Source organism: Rhinolophus sinicus, chromosome 15, assembly GCF_057876585.1.
Source record: "Rhinolophus sinicus isolate RSI-liver-muscle chromosome 15, RSI-T2T, whole genome shotgun sequence".
NCBI classification, from domain to species: Eukaryota; Metazoa; Chordata; class Mammalia; order Chiroptera; family Rhinolophidae; genus Rhinolophus; species Rhinolophus sinicus.
Window position 1 is genome coordinate 8,312,460 of NC_142515.1, and position 13,047 is coordinate 8,325,506.

Here is a 13,047-nt window from a genome sequence, read left to right on the forward strand (position 1 = left end):
AATTCTGTTCTCACGTGGATGGGGCGAGCCGGGGTGAAGCCAGCCCTCCATCCCTGCCAGCTGCAGGCAGGTCCCTGTGGCATCCAGCTGGCTGCCAGGCCTGACCAGGAGGCTCACACGGGCTCATCACTGGGTACTGGGGTGTGTCAGCCAGCGCGTGAGGGTATCTGGTGATGTTTGAGGGGATCCCAGCTTTGAGATTTTCTGCCCACAAAAACTAGGAGCCTTGACTTCTGGGCTCTTTGCTCAGCCTATCTGGGTGATATTGGGGCAAATGAATGATTTCTTTGGGGCCCTGAAATCCTTATCTTTCTCATGTGAAAATGTAGGTGTCTGTGAAGTGATTTCTGGAATGAAATGTGCTGAGAGTAACTATGAGAACTTTTTCTTTTTATCTTTTCTTTTTCTTTTTCTTTTTTTTTCAAAGTTTTTAAAGACCAGCAACAGGCTTATGCAGTAAAATCAATTTGCACATGGTCTGGCTCTTGTCCAACAAATTCCACCAAATGACATTTTAATCTGAAAGGCTCAAATATAGAAAGGCTTAGATATCTATCATTCAAATTTGCTGTTCCCAGCCCAGTGCACGGGGATTCCAGGTGCAGTGGAGACATCTTTTGTGTGTTGGTCGCTTGCGGTCTCCTCATTTCCCCTGGCAATTTTTAAGCTAGAAGTTAGAGGCAGTGGTACCCCCGTGCAGAGAGGGAGGTAGGGAGGATGGCCTGGTGTGTGCAGGTATGTGGGGATGGGGTGATATTTGTGAACGGATGGATGATGGGTACGTGTGGCTCTTGACCGAGGTGCCATGTAGGAAGGTTCCAGTTAGTTTGTAATTCTAGTGCTTTGTGGACAAGATCACACAGCAGACTGGCCTGTTATTTGATTCTTGAGGATGCTTGTGGATAGTTGTTCACACACCTTGACACAGCTGCCTCTACAAGAGTTCTGCAGAGACCACCTCTGAACTGGAGAGGAACCTTTCCAGGCATGAGACAAGAGGGGGTGTCCTTTCTTGGGAACTCTTTCCCTAGAGAGAAGAGAGATAAGGCAAGTGAGGGTGGGGAGTAATTGCTAGCCTACCCTGTATGGTGCCTCCTTTAAGACAGGATTTGGGATCTGGTGTCTTCTTATGTTTCATTTTGGTGTCACATCTGAATAAGCCAGGGAATGTTTCCTTGTGCATCTAGCATTTGCCACACAAGTAACACTTAATATTTATCAAGGAAATAAATGGGTGGATAAAAAAATGAATGAATGGAGTAAATTATATGATAAAGAGAGAAAACCAGTTGTTCATTCAGTTTGTACGTAACTTTGGGCTTTAGCTTTTAGCTTATTTTCTTATTAAAACAAGGGATAAAAGTCTTCTCAGAGCAGCTTAGAAATGTATTGGGAGGTACTGGATATAGGAGCCATTTTTGGTGACTGCAAGTTCGTCTTGTCACCTGCCTGTGAAGTTAAGCTTATGATCAAGGTGAGTTTCCGATATCCCAAATGGAATAAGTGAAGAGGTACCCATTCCCCTGCCACGTGTCTTTGGGATTGTCAAATTCTTTTCCCTTGTTCATTAGGTGGCCATGGACAACCCATAACTTGAGATATAGTAAGTTCTTTTCTCGGTTTTCTAAATAAGTATTCTTTTTACGAGGGTTGCGCTCCAGCAGTCTCCTTTGAAGTCGTTTTTGTTGTGCGTTGGGCGGCCGTGTTATTTCAAAGACGTCAGCCAGCAGACTTGAGAACTTTTTGGCTTGAGTTCACAAACAGCCTTCTGGACAACACCACTTATGGATTCGTCTCTCCCCCTCCCATCCCCACGGCCCCTTTCTTCCCTCTCGCCATCAGAACGATCGCCACACCGGCCCATCCTCCAAGCTGGACTGCCCGCCAACGCCTCCACTGTGGTTGGAGGTGATGTGGAGTTTGTCTGCAAAGTCTACAGTGATGCCCAGCCCCACATCCAGTGGATCAAACACGTGGAAAAGAACGGCAGTAAATACGGTCCTGACGGATTGCCCTACCTCAAGGTTTTGAAGGTGAGGACTTTCTGAATCCACAGGTACCTCCAGTGGGGGATTCCTTAATGGGTGCGGCCACGGGTTTTTGATTTCCTATTGACTTTGAGAGAAGATGATTCTCTGACTCGGCTGTCCAGTACAGAGTGTGTTCGGGAATTAAGAGATCAGTAGGCTTGCTAGTAAAATTTCAGAAGGGAATTTTGGGGTACTGGAGGGACGACTGCAGTTGGAGTCAGAATACTTCCCCATCTATCAGCCCTGAGAGCTTAGGCGAGATATTTACGCTCAGCTGCACATCTATAAAAGTGGGGGTCATGATGTCATCTCCCTTCCAGGGCGGTTGTTTGGAATAAATAGGATGGAGTAGATGGAAAGAGCTTTGTAAACGCTAAGCCATGTACCGAAGTTGACTGTTAACGCTGATGTTGTTTTCTCTTAATATGACATTAGGATCAAATTTTAGTAGCCACTTTTTAGAAACAATTTAGATTTTCCTTTTCAAAGGGGAATCCCTTATTCCTTTGAAAGTTTATTGTCTACATTGCGTTGTATTCGCATGCAATGTAGACAGTAGACTTTAGAAAATGGTTCCGTGCTAGTGAAACGTTGAACAAGGAAACTACCTTTCTCCTTGTATTTCTTATTTGGGTCCTTGCAAGTCCGTGTTTTAACAGCATCAGCCTCTTTATTTTTTAGATCTGTCTTGCTGTTCAGGATGGTGATAGCAAACGGCAGCTAAGTCTGTACAGCTTCCTAGCCCACTGCCCACCATATGTCCCCACACTGAGTTGCTCATAGAGCATGTCCTTAAAAAAGAACAGCCTTCCAATAGAACATAGGTAGCTCAACTAAGAACTCTCAACCAATGAGGTGTTCTCTCCAGCTGGGAACACCAAGGGTCACAAAGCCGGAGAAAGGTGACTGACCTGGGGGAACTTCTAATCCATTCTGCCAAGGATCCATCGCACCCTTTCACCCCTCTCTATTGGGTCACCTCCGTTATCCACCAGTTGACTTACTTTGTTCTTCCTAAATGCATATCCCTTTAATACTGTTGTTTACATGTAATGGAGGTTGTTTTCTTGTGGTGTGTTGGTGGTGGGACCCTAGACAGTGCGAAGTCCTTCCTGGCTGGCCGTTATATTGTTCTCCTGTGTCTGTTCCAGCACTCGGGGATAAATAGTTCCAATGCAGAAGTGCTGGCTCTGTTCAATGTGACTGAGGCGGATGCTGGGGAGTATATATGTAAGGTCTCCAATTATATAGGGCAGGCCAACCAGTCTGCCTGGCTCACTGTTCTGCCAAAACAGCAAGGTAACAATGTTTTTTGGTTTTTTTTGTTTTGTTTTTTTTAAAGAAGGCTGGATATAGAAGCTGAAAAGACTTGGTGCTTTGGGAGACTCCAGGCAGCTTATAGGATAATTCTGAGGCCTCGGTATATTCGTAATAATCTTTCTTTGGTGATGCAGCTGGTATGATGCCAGCAGCCATGGAAAAATGCCCACAATGTTCAAAGTGTTTGCTCTAATTTCTTCTAAAGATTACCCTCCACCCCACCCAGTTTTTAAGTGATTCCTTCTGGTTTATCTTGTTTGGGCTGCACATTTCCCATCATTACTGCCCGTAAACACCATTTTAAACACACACCTTCATGCCTGTTGAATTTGTGGCATTGCCGATCAGCAGAACTCATACCTCCTTCTGCCCCAATTTTTTTAAGAGAAATATTGGCATGGTATAATTTGTCTGAGAAAGCATCATTTCCTTGGTTGTGTAACCAATACTTAGGAGATAACTTCCTTGTCCTTGCTATCCCAAATTCGGAGGAAGTCCATTTAATGAATGTGCTGCTGGAAGCTACTGAAGGCAGCAGATTCACATTCTTAGTTTGTCATGACTAACATTCAAATCTTTGTATTAAAAAAGAAAGAAACAAACAAAAAGCCCAGTTCCATTGCTACCAAGATCATGCTTTCTTCCATATTTATTTTTTCCCCACATGCAATGTAAGTCAAGATGGTTATGCAGGAGTAAAAGTAACCAGAGCCTGGTAACCAAGATGACCCTCCACCCTGGTTGGTTCCCACAGGGCCAGAAGGATGTGTAAGATGTCCCCTTGGGCTTATCTGCAGTGTTTTGGTTTACAGCACAATAATTGAGACAGAACCATCCTTTTCTCAAGGCGGGAATCTGCAGCCAACAGAACCAGAGCCCAACTTGGACTTTTGGGTGCTATACTTTTGGAAAACCATCCTAAATCCAAAGCAAAAACAAACCAGTGGCCAAGAGAATGGATCTCTGTGGGTTGATTTTTCCATGTGTTTGATTGCATGCATGTCTAGGTGGTGAAGCTGGTGTGGTGACGGGCCTGTGGAGGTGAGCTGCTCAGTGTCGCTCAGTGTCTCTCGGTTGTGGGCTTTGTGGATGGGCTGCAATCGGAATCTTCCGGTGGCCAGCACCGACCGGAGCCCCCGGTGCGACGCCTCCTGGTTCCATGGCCCCTTCCACAATCATTCCTGTGTCGTCTAGCCTTTTCTCTTGCTTCCCTTGTTTTCTAGGCCGCCGGTGTAAATACCACGGACAAAGAGATTGAGGTTCTCTATATTCGGAATGTAACTTTTGAGGATGCGGGGGAATATACGTGCTTGGCGGGTAATTCTATTGGGATATCCTTTCACTCTGCATGGTTGACAGTTCTGCCAGGTATATACTGCTCTTTCTCTCCATGGTTTTTTTCCTTTTCGTGGTTGATTGCTATAAAATTAACACAGCTTCTGTTCTCAGAAATGGAACCTTTTAGCCTTGTATAAAGATTAAAAAAAAAAATGTTTAAAATCATCCCCCAGGGACAAGAAAGTTGTCTTGGAAATTCACTTACAATGAGATCCCCCACTCACATTTATGATCGTGAAATTTCACCCTTAAAACCTAAAGGGATCTTATGTTTTTTTGTGAGTCATTGAGTCAATGTATAAATTCACCCATCCCCATTTCTCTTGAAGTTGAATTACTTTGTGAAATTCAAAGTAATTTCTTCTTTCAAATTCCATTTTGCTAAAATCCCATTGTATTTTTATTCCACTTACTATTTTTAACGAGATATAAATAGATGGATGTATGTTGAGGTGCCTGGGGAGAAGCACCCCTACGTGCAGGGTGCACAGAAGCGGTGTGGTACCTTCCTTGGAAATCGGGGGCTTGCTGCATGTGCCGACAGAAGGGACTCTCAGTTTGCTTTTACTGCAAAGCATGCTCTTGCCATCTTGGGCTTGATGTTATTTCTGCCCTACAGAGAAATCAACATCAGCGAAGCCCTGTTGCCTAAATATTGCTGCTGCCTGAATCTTTAACCGATGTCTCTATCCTCGTCAAACTTGCCTGAAAATCGGTGTCTACTTCGACATAGCTACCTCTTTATCGTTTCCTTTGTGAAACTGCACAGACTGTCATTTGCTAGCTCATGATGCTCCACTCAAGTTATTAATTCCTTATGTTTAGAGTACGGTGCCTACCTGCATGCTTATTTTATATCTAGTAAAAATAAATGGATTATTTCATTCTGTGCTGTGCTGCTGAGAGTTTTGACTGTCTTGCAAATATTTTTCTGATTTGAAATGTGTAAGCTTTAAATAATACTATTGCATCCATTTTTCCTTTGGTTGTGAATCCGCTCCATGAATATGTGCTTTGAAACAATGAGAGGCCTCTTACATTGAGCTTGCTTTTACTTCCAGTGCTGCATTCTGCAAGTGCCTAACTGGCACTTCTTAACCCATTTGCCTGACAGTACTAGCACATTAACTAAACATGCAGTTTGAGAAAAATACTGTTTGGAAATACACTGCTTGTAGATTGACCACTGAGGACTAAGGAGGGAGCAGACATTATTGGAAGTTGCCATAAAAACGTTCTAACTCAAGTCGTTATATGTATATTTTCGTGCCATCCCATTTCTATTTTTTCTTTAAGAGAAAAGTTGTAGTGATGTATCACTATACCCAGATGCACAAAAATTTGAATGGTTATTCATTAAGGAACATTACAGATGTTTTATGGTGCGGGCATAATGATTCTATATTATGAACAACTCAGTCTTTATAGGAAATGCATTTGTGTATTTAGTTGAATAATACATATATATTAAAAAATTGGACACTTTTTCGGGCCAGCCTACTGGATGAATACTTATTTCATTTCACATGGAACTGTGTTCATCTGGGGTAAGTCACCCTGTCACCTTTGTACAAGCTTTCCTAAATAAGACTGAGGCACTGTCCCTTCAGACACAAAAGAGGTCATTGTTCATATGTAAGAATTTTTTATTGGGCTTGCATCAGAGACCATCATGGAAGACATTCCTTTTGTTAAGGGTGCGGTTGACTGTCCTGTTTTGCCCAAATGGCTAACAGAAGGTGGTCTCGCAGCCTGCCCTTTGTGCCTTGGTGGCAGCCGATCCAACATGACCACTGGATTGCAGAGGCCCACTGAGGCTAGAGATAGTGACAGCGTGGGCCCTGGTGGTAAAGCGAGGAGCCCTTCGTTACTTACCTTCATTCGGGAGCATTACATGGCAGGCCCATGGCCCACACCACTCTGCAGCACTGAGTCACTGGGAAGCCCATCCTTGTGAACGGTTGTTGGCTTTTGCATCCTTTAGTTATGCCAGGACTCACCAATCCAGTGTCCTAATTCTGTGGCTTGCTTATCTGTTCCTCCCCTGTGATCTACACTTCAGCTCCTGTAAGAGAAAAGGAGATCACAGCTTCCCCAGACTACCTGGAGATAGCCATTTACTGCATAGGGGTCTTCTTAATCGCCTGTATGGTGGTGACCGTCATTGTGTGCCGAATGAAGACCACGACCAAGAAGCCGGACTTCAGCAGCCAGCCAGCTGTGCACAAGCTGACCAAGCGCATTCCCTTGCGGAGACAGGTAACAGAAAGTAGATAAAGAGTTTGAAGAAATTTACCCCTCCTGCGTGCCCCAGCCAGCTCTTGGGTCTTTCCTTCTGATCCGATGCCACCTACTTCTGTGAGCGTCTCAGTGTGATCGGTTCCGATGTAGCTCTTAGTGGCCGTCCGATTTGCGTTTGGGGCTTGGAGAGTCAAGTCCTCATGTGTCAGTGGGGTCAGTCGAATCAAGTTTCCAGGGCAAGAAAGTACAAGGGTGTGAGACTCAGAGAGCCAATCAGCAGGACTGAAAGTAACACGGGGAGGCAGGGCCCTCGTGTGTTTGATGAGACCCAGCGCAGCGGTCCCTTTGAAGCGTAGGCCACTTTTGTCCCCTGTGATTTAATGCTTTTTTTTGAGACAGGCTTATGCCATTAGTTGGAAAGGGAGGGACTCTAGTTTTCTTTGACTCATTTTTTTAAATCAAGGTCAGAAACCTATGCGCCGGAGGTGAAGCTGAGCTACTCCTTGATTTAAATCGGCCCATGATGTTTTTGCCAAAGCTGAATTTTGGCTCGACCTCTCTGATTCTTAAAATAGAACTGTATGCATGTATTACGTTATTGTTAATTGTTCACAAGTGTGACTGTGGGTCGGTGCTAGAATGATTTCTGTATTGAATAGGCAACAGATTGTTAACCTGAACCTGGTCTTTGGTGGTTCCTGTTTGCTTATATGGGCCTTCTGATCAGCTTAATTTGGCTTTGGGGAGATGGGGCAAGAGAAAGCCTACACCTCTGCCTCAAATCAAAGCCCTGCAAAACCAAGTGGGACAGGAAGTTTGTTGTCTCTTTCCTCTTTGTTCATGAAGATGGAAGGAGAAGGCAGATGTGAATGCAAAGCGTTTACGAAACTATTTGGAACTTGGTTCAAATAAAAGTTGTTTTTTTTTTCCCTTTCTTTTTCTTGAAACAGCAAGTAAAAACAGTGAACACTGGCTCTTATTCAGTGTGTATTTTAGTACAATTTACAGGGTGCTTGTTAAAATTGCAGTCCTTAGTCTCAGCCCCAGAGATGCTGGTTCTGTAGGGGTTGAATGGGACCGGGAAACTGCATTGGAAGCAAGTCCTCAGGTGATTCTGAGATGGACTTGGAGAAACTCGGGGTTAATCCCAGACTTACCCCTCCCAGGACTTAAGGTGGCGGCGATGACAATTTCTGGACAAGGCATTAGGAAGGATTAGGCACCAGCTGGTCAGCAGCAGTTTTGGCACCAAGCTGGCTGTTCTCAACCCAGCTCCAAACTCTGGGCTGAGTGGGTCCTTGCTGACTTCTTTGAAGCCATGTTTCAAGCGGATCTTTTTTCATGGAGGCTGAGGCTATCATTTGGAATGTGTGTTAAGTGCAGGTGAAAGCTCAAATTGTATTAAGAGTGAGCAGGTAAAAGGTATCTGTTGAGTCACTCCCACCACCAAGAATACTACTGTTATTAAAATGACACCACTGTCATCCTTGAGGCCAGGGAAGCAATGATGAGGCCACTTGCCTGATCCTGGGAGAGTCCAGTCCTAAGGTGGCTCTGACATGGTCAGTGACCTTCAGGTGGTCTAGCCACCCCTACCCATCCTCCCTTCTTTCCAGTTACTTCTGGGCCCTTCTTACAGCCACCATCTTGACAACCTGGCCTTAAGGAATTGAAAAAAAGGTGTTTTCATCTCTATTTTTATTTTCCTAATAGCGGGAAAATGTTACCTTCTAGAGGAAACCTGTAATTTGGTGTAGCTAGACCACTGTCCCATAATTATTCCATCATCTTTTTTTTTGCAGCTGTTACAGTGCCCTTCTTTTTTACTCAATAAAAGAAGGCAGATGCCCTTAAAATCCCCTTGACTCAACCCTAGTCATGTTTTCATTTCTCCCTGGCTGACTGGCCTTTCTTCATTGTCCATCTCCACCTAACTTGGTCACTTCCCCACACTCCCTTGTGTAGTTGAAGGGAACGTTAGGATTCTTCCTCCTGTTTTCTCCCTCTCTCCTTCCTTTTTCTCATCATAATCTTTTGAGTGCTTTGTCTCACCCGGGTTCCATGTAAGGCATGGTCTGTCACCTTCGCCAGTGGCTCCAAGGTTATTGGAGAGGGTGGGCTTCATTAGAAATGTAATTGCCTTGTGTTTCACTAGGGTCAAGTAGTATAAGAGAAGAAGAGGAAAGTGGGAAAATACCAGTGCCCTGGAGAAATGAATCTCTGGGAGATTAATTTATATGGAGGAATGTTGACACACCACAGCTCCTCATACATGTCAAAATGGGATGCGTGATTCTTCACAAAGAACGCTTGGTCTAGAAGCACAGTTCCTTTGGGGGAGAAGGAGATGGCTATCAGGTAACTGGATAAAAGAGGGTTATTGGACTGTAGCTGGAATGAAATCCCCAGAAAGGCCGGCAGATATGTTGATGAAAGACAAAATACCACAGGGATGCCAAGCATGCCTTAACCTGGCGACAGGTGAGCCTGTAATCAGATGCCTTGAGGATGGGTTGTCCGTAGGCATGCATGAGGCCACTTTTCATGCTGCATTCACCCAACCTCCTCTGTCGTATAGGTAGCACCCAGTGACTTCATGATGGAGTCTGAGTTTTATCTTCTTGGCCCTGACCCTCGCCCTTACCTGACACACAGCGTTTCACTCAACGTAATCAATTATTGTGTTATTTTTTTCTTGATCCTATTGTGAGTTTTTCCTTTTTGACATTTATTCATCTGTACTGGACTTACTGGCACAAGACAGACATTTCAGTGTATTATTTTGACAAAAATATTTTCCTCCCAATACCTAAGAAGAAATTCCTTGTGATCATTTCCCAGTAACCCCTGCATTTTTTGAGACTCTGGATAGGCTTTGATATCTGGGGAAACAAACAACTTTTTGGGTGTGGGGGGGGTGGCCCTTGCTCTGGACACTGCCAGTCACTTGCTCATCTGCTCCTACTCGTTGGCCACCCAGTAAAGGGACCCAGCAGGAGGGCATCTTTGTGAGCTTGTTGGATCTCATATAGGTCTCCAGGGCTGTGAGTGGGCAGCCTGGCCATTGTGAAGCAGCCTTTGCACATCCACGAGTTGAAGAGGGCGCTTTACTTTCTGTGCTTTGCACCAATCAGCTAGATGCAGGGGAGGGGTGCATAGGGAACTGAGGATATTTGTTTAGGAGGCATGTGGTGTTGCTGGGTTCATTGAATCGGTTTTTCAGTGAGTACATCAGATTCTTTCTCTGGAGCCAGAGGTTTCCATAGGGCAGGATGGCGATTTACTGTCTCCACAGATAAACCCATCTCCTGGATAGGTAGACACGTGTGTGCAGTGCACTCACTCTCACCACCGTTGGCATCTCAGAAAGGGGCTGCAGGGTATTTTTTTTCTCAGACTTGAGTTTCACCCTCTTGTTTGCTGATGCAGGTCGATTGAAAACCAGAGAAAAATCAAGGGCAATCAAGGTCATGTTTTAGAACAATACCTTCGAGGCAAATGGCACCTTCCCAAGGACGTGAAGAGCAGGACCATGATGCAGGGGGCGTGGCAGATGCAGGGGGCGTGGCAGATGCAGGGGGCGTGGCAGTGCATGTCATTCCGGAGCCAGCTCTTGGGGCTGTGTATTAATGGTTATTAAACACACCAAATTCCATGAAGGGTAGGTCCACTTCTGGAAGCTCATTTACTACCTAGCAGCTAAACGGCATGATCTCAGAACATTTTCTGTATTTTGGTCAATCACATGGTCTAATTGAAAGCTCATTGGTTCCAGGAAACATTTTGGTAATGAGAGTGGTCATGGATGGCTTGGCTGGAATCTGCCCTTTTGTGTGGGCGCCTCACCCTTTCTGCCCCCCATTTGGCTATTCTCTCCTTTCAGTCTCTGAAAGATATGACCGTTTAAGATCTGACCTGGATTTTGGCAGATGTGATCCTCTAACAAGAACCAGCCCGTGTGGGACTGGCGAGCCATTGCTCTGGCAGGTTTACTGTGAATCTTGGGGGGAAGCTTGAGGGAGAAGAGTGAGTGTCTGATAAACTACTTAGTTACCTAAATTTCACTGTCGAGGGGAAACAAATCCAACCCCAGCAACCCTTTGAGCCTTTATCTCGCCACCTGATTTGAGGTGGTGAGAACATTTTGTTTGGCTGGAGGGCAGTGGTGAGCAGGGCTTCTAGCAAATGAATATTAGAACTCCAAAGCCTTATGTTCTGGTTTGGGAATGTGGATTCACAGTCTACTGGAGCCAGGGTTTCTGTGGCTGGCTGTGGTCCGGGGGTGCTTGTTAGTTCTCAGGAATAAACACACACATGTTCATCGCCACTTCTGCCTGCTCTGTTCTCTCTGAGGTCCCTGCTAGTTAGTTGTTCAAGCTAATCTAGTATAAAGAGATAACATGGTTTCCTGGTGGCCCTTTAAAAAGAAATAAAATAAAAAAACCCCACTTCCTCTGCTTAACCTCCCATATGTACTGTGGAAATACACAAAAAGCACATTTAGTTAAAAGTTTGATTTATGGCACATGTAAAGAGATTCCGGAAAGTGAGGAAGCTGAATTGAGACTGTGAAAATACATGCTGAGAAAGTGCCTGCCAGGATTTGGGATCGGGAAGACAGTTTATTAGAGTGTTAACGTTGATTGTTTATAGATAACTTAATTATCATCATCAATGGAATATTTTTAAGTTAGATAAACAGGAAACCCTGGAATTGAAAAAGAATATCTGATAGGGAAGATGATTTTGTGCAAAAAAAGGGGGTGGTGGTTATAATCTGAATTAGTCACAGGATTTGAAGTTGGGCAGTGGGAGTTCGTTGAGGGGCATGGTCTGGAGGAAAGACGCCTCAGTAAAACATGGCATTTGAACCATGGAAGAATCGCCTGCAAGGGCTCTTGCCAAACCCTGGAAACACGTTAGCTCTCAGAGTAAAACGGAGTGAGGAGAAAGCCAGTCATACTTTACAGTCCCAGAGGGGATTTTAAAAGCATAGTAAAAATGCATGGAGGTAAAATTAAGACATACCTCCTTAGAGCGATTGAAATCTATAGTTGCTTAGCATTTGGCGTTTTCTTACCTTTTTTTCCCTGTGTGTTTTTTACAAAAGTATTTTCCGGGTTTGTGTATTGACTCTAAACCTCTACGCTTAACCTGAACTAAATTTCCGTAAGTAATCCTTTTTGTAAACACAGTTTTTAAATTTTAATAATAATGACAGCAACCAACTTTGGAAATCTTTTCCATTTTATGAACTTTCATGTGAGAACCTTGTTGAGAGACTCTGTTTAGGAGAAGATGGATGTGTGTGTGAACTTCTGCTACAGGTTTGTGGGTGAAGATTCCTTTTGGGTCGTAGGTTAGCCACAGAGCAGTTAACTTCTGACTGAAGGTTCAGTTTTTCTGTTCTTAGGTTGCCTCTAAGCCATATTTGTCATTAGGACGTTCTGACGGTCCACCTTTGCTCCTGTCCTGGGACTGTCCCCAGATCCTCTGTCCCCCGAACACTTTATTTACTGGGTTTGCTCTTCCGTTCGCTGCAGCCCATCCTGGCTGTGAGCAGAGGGTCTCATCTTCCAAACCAGGAAGGCATATCCTATTGTGCAGTCAGCCTGTAAAGCCAGCGGGTTTTCGTTCTTCCCCAGGGCACACAGTATGACATATGGCACATTCTGAGGTTTCAGAGAGGGAGCATCAGAAGTTCCGCAGAGGGAGGTGCCATCATAAGCGCCCATGGATCTGGGCAGCAAATGATTCTAGAAGGGTGCTAAGTAAAATGACTGGTGCTCGTAACAAATGTTACGTGAGCTCTTAGCAAGTGCTAGGCTCAGCACTAAACACTATAAAGAGGTGACCTCATTTCATCCTCACTGTAACTCTGTGCAGTGAGAAACGTTTCCCTTTAACAGATAAGGAATCTTGAGTTTAGGAAGGTTAAGTGACTTCCTGAAGCTCTCACAGTCAGCGAATGTTAGAACTGGGTCGGGGACCCCGACAGTCAGACTGCACAACCCCCCTTGGGTGCAGTTGGTCAAGATGCTGCCTTCCGATGCAGGGTCCCACTTCATAAACGATTAGCAGAGGAAGGGCACAGCGAGGGTTGGCTGTGTGGGTAGGG

The 13,047-nt window shown here is 44.7% G+C and overlaps 1 protein-coding gene across 17 annotated transcripts in view; it reads left to right on the plus strand.

The window, feature by feature from the left end:
* Positions 1–13,047, plus strand: part of FGFR2 (fibroblast growth factor receptor 2) — a 100,941-nt gene that overhangs the window by 62,716 nt on the left and 25,178 nt on the right. For 5 of the 17 annotated variants that reach the window (XM_019752939.3, XM_019752934.3, XM_019752941.3 and 2 more), the window contains 3 exons: positions 1,843–2,033; positions 3,182–3,329; positions 6,751–6,953. In XM_019752939.3, coding sequence (XP_019608498.1) covers positions 1,843–2,033; positions 3,182–3,329; positions 6,751–6,953 — 542 coding nt within the window. Of the gene's footprint in view, positions 1–1,842; positions 2,034–3,181; positions 3,330–4,573; positions 4,719–6,750; positions 6,954–13,047 lie in introns of all 17 variants that reach the window. The other 12 variants (XM_019752940.3, XM_019752938.3, XM_088791828.1 and 9 more) reach the window with 4 other exon arrangements.